Source organism: Corticium candelabrum, chromosome 4 (genome assembly GCF_963422355.1).
Source record: "Corticium candelabrum chromosome 4, ooCorCand1.1, whole genome shotgun sequence".
NCBI lineage: Eukaryota > Metazoa > Porifera > Homoscleromorpha > Homosclerophorida > Plakinidae > Corticium > Corticium candelabrum.
Genome location: NC_085088.1, coordinates 8,370,573 through 8,384,708, shown reverse-complemented (window position 1 = coordinate 8,384,708; position 14,136 = coordinate 8,370,573). Strand labels below are relative to the sequence as shown.

Genomic DNA, 14,136 nt, shown 5'->3' with positions numbered 1-14,136 from the left:
TAACTGCCGTCCCATTTATTAAAAAAGACAGAATTTGAACGCTGACGTCCTCTAGTCTCGCGAGGGGAGGGGTTTGGCTACGCGACTCACGTGACCTACGTCGATTCTTACTGTATAGTACTACGCGTGCGCATATAAAATTTTTATTTTACGATGGACGTTGGGGAATTGCTGCAGTTCAAGGTTACTATATACAGTAGTAGCAGATGGTTGAATTTACTTAATAAAATTTTTTATAGCCTTCGCTGCCACAGAAAAGAAATCTAGATAAAGATGGCGGATCCCAGAAGTTTACAGCAACTTTAGCAACTTCAGTTGCGCCAGCTGCTAAGCGGAGGGCACCTGAACTTTCAGAATCAGCAACGAAAGTACGTAACGAATCAAGGAGAGATGCACGAGGTGATCAGGCTGACAGATTATCGAGAAATCGCACGGAGAAAGAAGAGATATCTAAACAAGATGGTGAAAAGGAGAGAATATTGAAACTGGTTGAAGAACAAGGGGAGGTATAGCGGACAGATAAAACAGCGATGCGATGTAGCTTTCGACAATTTGAGATTGTAGGGTGAAGCTATGGACGCAAGTGCGGTTAGAAGAATGATTCTCAGTTTTGAAAAGAAAAGTCTGAAGAACCAGGAAATGAGGATGAAATATCCTGATAATCCTGAAAGGCTTGCTTTAGACACTTACGTGATCAAGGTCTTTATGTTTTTATTGAAGTAATGCTGATTAGGTTTATGGAATCAGAGTTGGAACTTCATGATGAAATACAACAGCTACGTGCTGTGGCAACTGTACCAGAGCACTATTCTCTGCTTGTTGACTTAGGAACTGTTCAGTCACTTCTGGGTCTGCTGAGCCATGAGAACACAGGTATCCGACTTCTAATGGAAATGTTCTTACTATGGCTTGTATTGCTAAAAGGTGAACTTCCGTTGTCATCACACTTCAAATGGCGGTGTTTGAGTATTTACACACAGCATGCTACTACAGGCTGTAATTTATTGCAGGAATTTTTTGTTGGGTTTTATAGCAAGAGTTGGTCTGACACTATAGTATCTCTGCAACAACATGTGTATTTGTGCCAGTAGAAATGATGTTGCTTTCAATATCTAGGTTAAACTCAATAATTGTTTGTGCTAATTGGACAAGTGGGAAGATGACCTCTCAGGCAGTATACATGAATATTGGTTGTGTTGTGCTGTTGGAGTACACTCAAACCTCCCTAATCTGGACAGTATGAGACCAGCCACTGTCTGGATTCTAGAAATGTCTGGAAGATAGAGATAGCTAACTCGCGTATTATTCTTGGAATCCCAGATCATTTTAATGTAAGGTTTGGTCAACATCATACCAGTTTTGCATGCAGTACACACTTGTACTACATTGTAATGTACATGTTTACTTTGTACTACAGTTACATATGTTACATACGTGTTCTCCTACGCACTGGCATGTGATAGTTGTGACAGCTTGAGAATTGAGTGTTTATACGGGGAGTTTCTTGAAAAACCTTTGGAGCCCCAAGACCTGGTATGCGCTGGGTAAATGTGTCTGGATCTCGGAGGTCTAGATTTGAGAGGTTCGAGTGTATTCTCATCAGAGGTTTTCTAACGTGCAGTGCTAGTTAAGTTATGATGACATCACTTTTTTATTTTGCAACTTTTACACATGTAGGATTGTTTGGGAATGATACACTTCCTTTCATGTGTAACCTGCTGTCGTTTACTACTAAAACATCACCTCACAGCCAATAGCACTTAGATGCATTTATCTTGCACAACAAATACAACAGTCTAATACCTACTCGTATCAAACCCTCTGGCGTTGTTATGTCATACAGGAACCAGGCACAACAGCATGAGAGGGTCTATTATGAGGCTACCTACCAATAACCAAGCAAAGCTCCAAGTGTCATTTTTGTGGGAATTGGGGCATTGTGTCTTCTGTAAATTGGCATTTCAACTGTGATACAAAACAGGTGTACACATGCCAAGACCAGTAATTTTTTAGGAAACGGCTGTACCAAGGTTCTAGGCTTGACACAGTTTCTACAAAGTAGTTAGTTTCTACTTGTACTAGTACTGTAGGCTGTTGAAAACAGAAACAGGCCATTAATTTTAGCATAACTGAGCTTATGATATATTTGCAAGTCAGGTTTGAGTAATGCATCTATTGAAGATGTGCATCAGTGTTTATATTGAGAAAAAGTTTCATTGTGTTAGTTTTTGATCTAAATGTGGGTATGGGACTATACTCACTACAGAGTATGAATCTGGTAGATAACAACGTTTAACACATTGCATGAGGCAGACAATTTTATATTGGGACAATTACAGTTAGTAGTTGGAAAGATTTTAATATGTCTTGGTCAATGTACAACACACCAAAAGGTAAGTTTAGTGAAGGGAACCTTTGTAGCATGGTTTTGGTTTAGATGAGGTAGTGTTGTAATATCTGTACTGCTGGGAATATTTATATACATGGAGTATCAAAATGCTGGAAATGGCTGCTGCTGGGTTTGTGTTTGGTAGACTTGTTGTTTTCTGTTGCTTCAGACGTTTCCATTGGGGTTGTGGATCTTGTTCAAGAGTTGACTGATGTAGACACTCTGAATGAAAGTGAAGACGGAGCTGAGGCTCTCATTGATGCTTTAGTATGTTGGTGTTATTTGTGCAATTGGCACTGTATCACTCTCCTGTCTTGTCCTCTCTTTTCCTCGTCCTCTCTTTTCCTCGTCCTCTCTCTCTCTCTCTCTGTCTTCCTCTTTGTCTCCCTCATTTCTCCCTCTCTCTTTTGTCTCCCCGTCCTCTTCCTTCTCCTATTCTTTTCCCTTCTTTCCTCTTTCCTCCTCCCCTTTCTTCCTTCTCATCCCTCCCCCTTTCCCTCTGTTGTTTCTTCTCTTCTGCCCTTTCCCTTTCTTCTGTTTACTGCTTCCCTTTCTTTTCTTTCCTCCCTTTGAGTTTTCCTTATTTTCCATCATTTCTTCCTCCCTCCCTCCCTCCCTCCCTCCCTCCCTCCCTCCCTCCCTCCCTCCCTCCCTCCCTCCCTCCCTCCCTCCCTCCCTCCCTCCCTCCCTCCCTCCCTCCCTCCCTCCCTCCCTCCCTCCCTCCCTCCCTCCCTCCCTCCCTCCCTCCCTCCCTCCCTCCCTCCCTCCCTCCCTCCCTCCCTCCCTCCCTCCCTCCCTCCCTCCCTCTCTTTCTCTCTCTCTTTCTCTCCTTTTTGTTTGTTTTTTATTCTAATAATAAAAACCATTCCTTTTTCATTAGCTGGAAGGACAGATTGTTTCCCTATTGATACAAAACTTGGAGCGTTTAAATGAGTCTGTACAGGAAGATGCAAATGGTGTTCATAACATTTTAGGTGAGGACTGGTACGTTTTGTTAGAGAAGAATATTGATGTTTAGCTTTCTAGGAATTGTTGAGAATTTGATAGAGTTTCGGCCTGAAGTAGCACAACTAGCAGCAGAACAAGGGCTAATGCCTTGGTTATTGAAGAGACTGAAAGTGAGGAGGAAAGAAAGACACTTTGCTTGCACAATGCATTTGCTTTTGTTTGGCAGACAGCTAGAGGAACATTTGATGCCAACAAGTTGTATGCTAGTGAAATCTTAGCTATTCTGTTGCAGAACCACAAAGGTAGAGAGTATTGAGTGTACTGTACTGATATTCTTAATGTTTTTAGTTTGTAACTGTTTGTGTAAAGTTTTATTAATAAAGATAGTCAGGCAGAACGGAGACATGTAAACAATGTGACATTTGTTGTTTATATTGTTTTTCTCTATTGCTTGTGCAGTATCTGTAGTGGGATGGTGCCATTTCTATTTGTAAAATTAGCATTCTGATTTTCTAGTCTACTGGGCTATTTAATTAACAAACACTAACAAGAATACATTAACTGCTTTAATTTTGGTATAGTATCATAATTTGTTCTGAAGAAAAGTCAGTTCACGACTTTACGGCTTATAAAATTTAATATTATGTTTATTATCTTACATATTAGAATAAAACATGCCTGGAAACTAAATGTGTTTAGAAAGAACGTGCCCCCAGTGGCGTTGGTTATTGTGGTATTGCTGTTGCATAGCCTAGACTTTGCTTCTCCACAACATGGCGAATGTGGCTCATGAGTCGTGAGAAGTCTTGTGAGGATGCATTGCGGTGTAGTGCGGTTGTAGAGGGATTTATAGGAAATAACGACCATGTAATAGTTTGTTCTTGCGTTTTTGTAGTAACTCTCAACATTTCTCCAGAACTCTCTCTCTCTAATACTTGCCACATAGGCATAAAAAGGTCATCAACGGGAAGATGTATTAAATTATACATTTTGGTTTTAGCCCACCTTATTATTATGTGACAGTTAAACACATTTACTTGAACTAACTACCTCTGAACCATGTTTAAGAGAATCCTGTTTGGTGGCAAATTAAACATATTTACTGGTAGTGGAGACTCACTGAAAGTTAACTTGTTAGAGTGAAACAACTTTTGAACATATTATTACTAGTGACACAGCTTAATTAACTAGAGTGACAAAATTGTCCATATTTTTGTATCAAGATTGGTCATTGATTGGATGCGGGGAACTTGCCTATGTACTATGAGAAAGCTTTGGTATATTTTTGAATTTTAGTCGATAATAAAATAGCAATGAGCAGGCAGGCAAGCAAGCAGGAAACCGATGGATGGATGGTAGATAGTTGACAACCATAATCTTACAACACAGTCACCAAGTTAAGAATAGAAGGCTCAGCCGAGACTTGAAAATAGAGGTACTGTAATTCCACACAAGTTTGGGTGGATTTTATTTGTGGTAAAGTTTAATTCTGACTTTTGAGCAACATAAATGACCGACTGAAATTTCATATACGATATCTAGAATGTATGCAGGTATGTACTATATATACATGCAGCTACAAACTATTAGCTTCAAAAGTAGCTGCTAGTAATCTTTATTCAGTGAAATGCATTTTTTCAATGGCTGACAATGATGTAGACTAAATTAGTTGGTGAACGACACAGTAGTACTGTGGCATACTAATAGTGTCTGGACATAATCACCACTACTTCAAAAATCTGGAACAGAATAGCCACTGGACGATATTTTGCTACTGGGTGATATTTTTTGTAAAACACTGGCTGCTGGCTGATCGGAATTGTCATCAATGTAAGAAGATGTCTTGCAACACCATTTTTAGCATCAAGACTGTCGATCTTTTTGGAGATTCTCAGGTCAAGGCCGTCATACGTTTTTGACTGCTTCAAAGACTAAGGTGTGGCTACTGAGACATACTGCACGTGGGTCATACAAGGTGTTTCCTTCACATAAAATACTTGCATATGACTCAACAGTTGTACAGATAGTAAGGTAACAGATTGTCATAGCCAGGTACATTCAATTCTTTAGTGATAAACGACTGTCTTGCAATCAAATGAGCAATGAGTGTGCATACCTTGCTGCCCTCCGTCCATCTGTCTGAGATCGACAAACGTCGGCAGAGAAAATGACTGCGAACAGGTGAGAATCTCTAAAAATCAAAGGCAATTTCTTGACTGTGGAGTGTGACAACTTGATTGATGACTTGTTTTCAGCCTCTTTGAGTGGTAACTGTTTGTTCAGTTCGTTCTGAAGCTGTTGTAACTCTGAAAGTATTCCTGTCATCTCCCATCCCTGAAACTTGACAGTAGGATTGATTTCACATTATTAATTTATAAGCTACTGGACATTCAAAAGCTTGAGAACTGACTGGTTTACATCAGGGCAGGGTGAAGTGGCAACAGCCATCATATTGTTATGGTCTTTCATGGCATCTGTGACCGTCCTTGCAGACCAGTTTGTAGACTATACCTTGAAAAGCAGTTGACACTAAGATCCAGTGGCTGATGCTCACTTATACAGTTCCCTGGTATGACTTCCAGTTCAAATCCAGCAGCCTTTGACTCATCAAGGATAACTTGAGTATGGTAAGCTGCATAGACATCAAGAACTATCAGATCCCTTTGATCAACTCAATTGCTAAGCACTAATGCCATTCTTTGGTTTACAACACTGGTCCATGAAACCAAGATCTTATGGATGTATCGACATACTGTGTCCTCCGTTGACCAGTGGGATTGTGAAGGGCAAATATCCCTGCTCTCAGGAAATCGAACACTATTGAGAGCATGACATCTCTTTGTAGTTTCTTTGTAAAGAAGTTGAGGACTTAGTAGCTTTTCTAGTGGAGTGCATGCAAGAACTGCTGTAATTTAATTTGCCTCTTATGTTGGATCCCTACAACTGGAAGTTTGGGTTTTTCTCAGCCAAGGTCCAAGAAGACACTGGTATAATAGTGACACCAGTCTCATCAAAGTTGACAATCAACTGCATTGGCATGACAAATTTCTTTACCTTGAAACAATCCTAGAAAGAAGGTTTTTGCAACGATTCAAAATCTTATGGGAGCTTTTGGCAGCCTGTTCAGCTTACCTTTTTCTGAAGTTTAGATGACACAAGAGAGAATTTGCTCATGTCCTGGTGCTTTGTAAGCTGCCTCCAAACTCAGGGAGCAGATCATGCTTTCTCACTCCAACTATTCTTAAAGGAGTGGCTTGGGTGAAGTCAGTTGACAATCCACCATTCTCTCTAATTGCAATAGTGTTTTTACACAAGATTGTCAATTCGGGCCCTAACACTTTCTTGCTTGCAGTACGGCAAAGTGACGATGTTGTTTGCAGCACTTTTGGGTGTGTTCACTTGTTTCTTCAACTAACTCTGCTTGCCTTTGAATCTATGTGTATGGGCCATCATGTCATAGCAATGATGTAAAGTGGTGGCTCGCTGCAGTACCATTTTCGTTGGCATGTCTAGCCATCTTGCATCACAGCTCTCCACTGTAAGTGTGGCAGTTGCCTCTTTCCTCTTTTGTTGTTGCTCATTTGTATTACTGAATGCTTCTGATGACTCTCCTAGCTTTGTCTCTTTGATGACTATGTTGACAGCTGCTGATAACTGTGCTTTTTGCGTGTTCTCCTTGTTTTGATTAAGAAGCCCTAACACCTGACGACTTGGCCATAACCCTCACAGCTTGAGTTCTTCTTGGCTAACCAGGAGATCAGCAAAATTGCATCAAAACGTTTCAATTATGACCCATGTCCAATGTCTGTGTTACTATCATCACCAGTGGTCAGGAATCCAAAGTCACCTGTTTCAATAGTAGACAAAACTGAAAACTCAAGCATTGGCTTATACCGAAAACAACATTTGAAAGATACCAGCATATTCTGACCACCAAAGTTACAACAGCCAGCATCTAAGAATTTAGAATGTTACACGGATTTGAGTAGATGCTGGTTAGTGAGATACATTGAACTTTCACAAATTTATTTTGCAGAAACTGCTATACCGTATTTGCCCATAATAACGCCCTGGGCATATAGAAAAGAAACACTTTCTGGGCGTATACTAGGGCATGGGCATTATTTTGGTCCTAGGCGTATACATGGTCACTAAATGTTGTCGTCTGGCCAGTCATCATCTAAATACTTGAAGACAGAAATACCACAAATGCTTGCAATTATCCATTTGCAAGATCTAAGGTAGTGGTATTCATTCAGCATCAGCATATACGCAGAAACTAAACACTATACACACGTGGTCGGACTGAAGCCCGTCAAGAGCATCAGGGGCAGTAATTGCAACGAAGACATGAGTCTAGCGGCAAGCACTCTCACTCAACATTGACACCAGCTCATCAAACGCACACAGATGGAGACGAATGTTCTGCAGACCCATTTTGTTTTGTCTGCGCATGCGTATTCCGGGCTTATACTTGGGCATGGGTGTATAGTTGGGCATGGGCGTTTTTTCGGGCTGAAAGTTCTGACCTGTCGCACATGGGTGTATATACAGGCATGGGCGTTAGGTATGGGCGTTATTACGGGCGAATACGGTATTTCTCAAAATGTCTGTGCTAGCTTTGTTTAATCTGGTCAGTTATCACTATTCTCCATTGGCGTTTACCTTTTACACGTACTGGCTAATGAGATTACGGTTCTTACCTTCTTTAATACCATATAACCAGCTATTTCTGCGATCATGACATTTCTGTGAATTCTGAGAAGAAATCATGGAGCGTGCATAAATAAAATTTGTAGATATTTAGGGCTATCCTCAGAGTTGTAGGCAGTTGCTGCAGACACATGTACATGTGTGTACCAGTAACTCTTCATGGTTGAAATGCAAATATTTAATTCGCAGTAATTAAAGCTTCTGTCTAGATTCTCAAATCACAGAAATTGAAGACCACAGAAATAATCAGTTATACTCTTAAGTTATTAGCTATCAGTGGGTGAGTTTGACCTCTGGTTTGGAAGAATTGCATACTCTATGTATCTTTCTACGATCCACTAACATGCGATTACTCCCTATTATTACTATATCACTGTGCCTTACATAAACTGCTCACTTTTGACACTGTACAGGATGTGTACAGTAGTGATGCAATTTTATTAGATAATGGTCTAATAGAATTTTTATGATAATGTGATACTGCTCTTAGCCACTTAGCCTTCTTTCATATGCAGAAACTGTATACCGCTTTCCTCTTTACGAGGAAGTTTGAAACCTCTATAAATGGAAATCTAAGCTCTTGCAAATCCAAGCTCTCGCACAACGGTATACTGTGACCTAGGGTAGGTGATTTACGATTTAAAATGTGAACGCAAACAGAGAGTAGTGAGTGGCTGGCTGGATGTGCATGCAGGCTGACAGACTGATGAATATAATTTATCAGCTTAAGGTAAATGAGGGTTATTAATTAATATGAATGAAATGTGTGTTTGCCTATTAGGTAATAGGGTGACTCTTGGAGAACTGAATGGTGTTGACACACTGCTCCAATGTCTTTCTGTATGTGACAGATTGCATTTTCTATTGAAATATTTACACTAATTGATGATTACAACAGTATTACACACGCCGCAATCCTCAATCATCAGATGAACAAGAAATGCTTGAGAACTTGTTTGATGCACTTTGTTCTGCATTAACTTGCAGTCCGAACAGAGAAAGGTTTCTGAAAGCTGAAGGACTGCAATTGATGATTCTCATGCTAAAGTTAGGTTACCAGAGGGTATCATGATGTTGATAGTGTTGAAGTATATTAAGTATTTTGTATTAGAGAGAAGATGGCATCTAGATGTGGAGCCTTGAAAGTTCTTAACTATGCAATGACCAATGCCGAGGGTGCTAGCAATTGTAATGTATTTGTGGATGTACTTGGTCTAAGAAGTCTCTTCCCAAACTTCATGAAGGTAGGCCTGTCATTTGTAAGTGTACATGTTGTGAACACATTTATGTATCATTGTGTGTGCACATTGTTGACTACATTTGTCAGTGCATGTGTTTGCGGCAGCCTGCTTTTAAGCCTAGGTGTATGTGCATGCCTGCATGTTTTGCCTGTGTGTGTGTGTGTGTGTGTGTGTGTGTGTGTGTGTGTGTGTGTGTGTGTGTGTGTGTGTGTGTGTGTGTGTGTGTGTGTTTGCATGTTAACTTGTGTACTCTATTGTGCATCTTGTTCTTTATCACTGCATTCACACATTCTCTGACTTTGTTGATGTGAATGATAGTTTCCAAAGAAGGGTAGAAAAGGGTCAACAGAATCAGAGCATGAAGGTTTTCTTCTAATTTTGGACATACAGGAGTTAATATACTAATATTTATTAACTCTTTGGCACAGAGCATGTCTGCTCTATCATTGCATCATTGTTTCGAAACTTGAGTAGTGCAAACAAAACTAGACTTTTAAGGAAGTTTCAAGAAGACAATTGTGCAAAGGTAGGTGGAGACTGAAGACTCACCAGCAAGATGACAGCAAACAGTATTTTGTTAGGTTGAGCGGCTTATGGAGTTGCACCGGAAGTATTCTGATAGAGTGGGAAACGTCGATAGAGAAATAGAACAAGAGAAAGCTGTGAGCTGGAATGTTTGAGTAGTTATGTTGTTTTGAGTAATTTAAGTGTGCTAAATAGGACATGACTGATGATGAGCTAGCTGGGAAACAGGATGACTTTTACATGAGAAGACTCGATGGTGGACTGTTCTGTCTTCAACTAGTAGATTATGTTATTGGTGAGGTGTATGTTCATGGTGGTGATGAGGTATATGCAAAATACATAATTAGATACTAGTGTGAGTGTAAACAGTTTTTGTTTCAGTCTAGACATAGAATTCTAACTGTTCTTGCTCAACACAAAGACTCAATAAAGAGTGTCAAGAAAGTCCTCAGAGGTTGGCAGTGTAAATATTACGCACAGTCATACTGGTTTGCTTAGCAATAAGCTTAGTAAAGAAAGTTTAAGATTCATGAGCCTAGACAAAAATGTAATTACTTCACAGGAGTGTGCACATGCTTAGTATTTAGCTATGTGCTGATATTTTTAAGGGTCATCTGTTTTGTCAACATTTTACAAAAAATAAAAACTTATTGTTTTACCCAAAACCCCTACCTCTACCGTGAAAATGAAAAATGGTCAATGTCTCTAATTTTCAACCTATATGCTGCCATTTGGGCTTGTAGGTTTCATGTACTAGGTGTCCAAGTAGTCCGAGAGTTGGTCGGAGTCTTTGGATTCTGAGGAGAAGCTGTGGAACATCTAAGGGCGCATTTCCACTAGTGCCTAAACCGGTTTAACAAGTGGTTTAAGCTAAACTGGTTTAAGAATTCACTTGTTTCCACCTGCACTAAACCAGTTCTATTTCAAACCTAAACCACTTTCATAAACCCACTTCAAAGTAGATTTAGCAAAGTGGTTTAGGTTTAACTGTCACGTGACAGTAGAGCACTTGTTTAGATGGCTTCCAGCAATGTCGTTTTGATGATATTGACTATTTTGCTGGGATAGGAGTGCCCTAAAAGATGTAAGGGTCGTTAACTAGGGGAAAGAAATCAGTAGCTACGGAGAGAGACAAGACGATGTCCTTGGTCATCATCATGCAAATTCCTACTAGCAGATGCTGAATCAGTGAAAACCAACAGTTGCTCTGACTCGGCGACAAAGCAGCCCAATACTTCAAAATAAGGCGTTCCTAGACTGTTTGTTTTGCACATCCCGGATGTGCAAGTTCCTAGTGGAAACATTCGCTTTCTTGAACTGGTTTAGTTCTTAAACCTGTTTAAGCTAAACTAGTTTAAGGTGCAGATAGTGGAAACACGGCCTAAGCCTGTGGACTGTTTTAAGGCTGGTTCACAATATGCTACGGAGCGCAATCCGTTCCGTTCTGTACGACAGACGGATTGCTTGACGGAGCGTTGACAGACAGATAGAATCGATTCTATCTTGTTCGGTCCGACAGGAAGTTGATGGACTGCAACAGGAAATGATTAGTTACTGTTACCCAATCAGTGAAGTGCAAAAACAAGGATGACATAATCATGCAGTGCGCGAATGGTATTTAACATTAATTAAATTAATGGTAAATAGGAAACCAAGGGTGAAATAAGAAACCAAGGGGTGAAAGGGAGTCGTGAAGAAGGAAGTACAACATCATCAATAAAAGGAAGTGCTATCTGGCAAGACATTCTATCATGGCATGGTGATGATCTGCTGGGAGGGTCATCACCTTTACAGCATACACCAGAAGATGTCCCTATCTCTACTGGACACAAGAAACAGTGCATCTGCAACAATGGGATCCAAACACTGGTCTATGGGCTCGGTGATACCCAGTGAATGCGTCACATTGAAGTCTTTTTTGGATGGTGTTGGTGATAAAGACTCCACAAGGACACCCAGTTCCTCTATGCCTTGACCTTGTTTGGAGGTATACTTTCTTACTTTCTGTGATGCATATTCGTGAAACTCCAGAATGGGTGAGCACAGGTTTATGACCATATTATCCTACCTATTGTGGTTGAATAGTAGAATGGGTCTGTTGAAGGTTCACCTCGTAGGTATCCTTTTGAAGCATTTAGCTATTTTGGTAACTGGTGTAGGCTAGTGTAGGCTAGTTGCATGTCTCTATTCTTATAAGGTAATTTTAGTCGTAGTGAGAGCCTCAAGAACGATGTCCAGTTGGCTCACACCAAGAATGACGGGGATGACGAAGACATCTCCGTCACACCAGCAGTCACCAACCTGGCCAAGGTTATGGATTGTCAAGTCTTTTCATGTGTATGATTAAAAGAGTTATTTATAACACCAAACTTTGTGATAGTACGTACAGTTGTAGGTCACTTACAACAGCTTGAGTATGCGTAGGCCATCTTCAGACTTTTGACAATGCCTTGGATATGTAGTTGAAAGCAATGATCAATTGTTTACCTATCTCACTATACATAGAATTTTGACTATCTGGTCACTCACTATCTTTTGTCGGGTGATTGGACATAAAGTCATTAAAGGATATCAAGTATCCTGATAGTCTCCTGCGTAGTGGTAACTATTTTAGAGATGCCATTAGTGTTTCCTCTGGACGATCACCAAATAGCCAAATGCTACAAACATGTCGCTAGCAATAAAATGGTAATGCCTCCTCACCAATTTGGCTAGCTATTACAGTGTACCGTGTGCGCCATTCTCTGGACCAGATCTTGCAAGCACAGTCGTTACAAAGCACTAGGATAGGCAATTAGCGCAACGCATTGGAGCTCTAGTAAAAGGCCTATCTATTGTGCATGCTATAGCTATGTTATGCACACGGCGGGTGCACTCTTTTTGCGTACTATACGGCTTCCATAACTAGCATTGAACTATAGAAATTAGGTTCTGAAGACGCCAGTGAGAAGTAAAGCGGAAGCAGACCAATGGTAGAAACCATGAGAAAGAGGACGACAATGATGACCTCAATGATGCTGACAGGTTTAGATACAGATGTTAATGCTTCAAGACTTTGATTTTGACAGAGCGTTTAAATTTTGGTATAACTAGCCAAGAAGGATGGAATTGAACGCTTGAAGTCTGGTTGTGGACTCAGTCTTACCAAAGTCACGTTTCTTTTAGCACAACATATGCATGTCAGATATTGTACTACGTTTGTTTGACAATTGATGAATGCTGCCTGTCTGTTAGACCATGTTAAACTTGAATCAATAGAAACATCACTGTTGTCATTTAGATTATTGTTAGCAGTTTGATGTTTGGGCAATTTTTCTTGGCTCTCAAGTAAAGTGCTTGGCTACAAACGAACAATCTTCTCCTTTAGCCAATCCAGCGGAAACACTGCATTAACTAGGCTAAGTGTTCTAGTCAAAACATATCAAGATCATTCACTTTCTTGCTTACACCAGTCAGACTTGCTTGAATTCCATCCACTATCTTTGGTTTGATTCACTTTCACATTGTTATTGATGGTTGTTACATTGGTTTGAATCTCATTCACCATTTGTAGTCCATGATCCAACTCCAGAATTGTGACATGTCATTGCACCCCTTGTCCAACTTTTGTCTTTCAGTGGATTTGTACTAACTAAAAGGTGCTTATTGCAAATCCAAATGTTGCCCTTTGATTAAAGTGTCCTAAATAGGAGAAACAAGCGATGAACTTGTTGCCATGGCAACCACACAACATACACACCTTTTCTGTGTAATCTAACCACTTCTTTTATCAAGAACCTTATATTACAACATCTCTACTTGATTTGTAATATGTGCAGTAGAAATCATCTGAAACACAACACTTTTTAATAGTCTAGTGACTTGTAGCCTCGAACTTCCAGACCAGAAAGCCTGCGACTCTAATCTGGACCAGAACTTTACAAAAATGATTTCGGAAATAGCCTTCTAAGCCAATCAGCATCTTAGATCCGGAATGTTGGCTCTAAATTCTGATTGGTTTAGCAGTAATTGGTTATGCTAAGTGCACTAATGCTGATTACGCGCATGTGAAATCCTTGTGGGTGCTAAGTGCACACCAGAGGTGCTAAGTGCATGTGAGAGTCCTGAATAGAGACTATAGGAGGGGAAGGGGAGGGGGAGAGGAGGAGAGGAGGAGGAGAGGGGGAGAGGAGGAAGGGATGGGGAGAGGAGGAGGGATGGCAAGAGGAGGAGGGGATGGGGAGAGGAGGAGGGGAGGGGAGAGGAGGAGGAGGAGGGGAGGGGAGAGGAGGAGGGGAGGGGAGAGGAGAGGAGGAGGGGAGGGGAGGGGAGAGGAGGAGG

At 40.6% G+C, this 14,136-nt stretch overlaps 1 protein-coding gene across 1 annotated transcript in view; it reads left to right on the top strand.

The window, feature by feature from the left end:
* Window positions 1–129: 129 nt before the first annotated feature.
* The window catches only part of LOC134178639 (beta-catenin-like protein 1), a 17,394-nt gene continuing 3,387 nt past the window's right edge, over window positions 130–14,136 (top strand). The window contains exons 1-16 of the mRNA XM_062645526.1: window positions 130–183; window positions 240–506; window positions 565–671; window positions 734–873; window positions 2,559–2,656; window positions 3,270–3,363; window positions 3,416–3,507; window positions 3,564–3,639; window positions 8,832–8,890; window positions 8,949–9,097; window positions 9,162–9,294; window positions 9,610–9,655; window positions 9,720–9,817; window positions 9,873–9,953; window positions 10,012–10,140; window positions 10,198–10,270. Of these exons, the coding sequence (XP_062501510.1) occupies window positions 154–183; window positions 240–506; window positions 565–671; window positions 734–873; window positions 2,559–2,656; window positions 3,270–3,363; window positions 3,416–3,507; window positions 3,564–3,639; window positions 8,832–8,890; window positions 8,949–9,097; window positions 9,162–9,294; window positions 9,610–9,655; window positions 9,720–9,817; window positions 9,873–9,953; window positions 10,012–10,140; window positions 10,198–10,270 (1,672 nt within the window). The 5' untranslated portion in view covers window positions 130–153. The remainder of the gene's footprint in view (window positions 184–239; window positions 507–564; window positions 672–733; window positions 874–2,558; window positions 2,657–3,269; window positions 3,364–3,415; window positions 3,508–3,563; window positions 3,640–8,831; window positions 8,891–8,948; window positions 9,098–9,161; window positions 9,295–9,609; window positions 9,656–9,719; window positions 9,818–9,872; window positions 9,954–10,011; window positions 10,141–10,197; window positions 10,271–14,136) is intronic.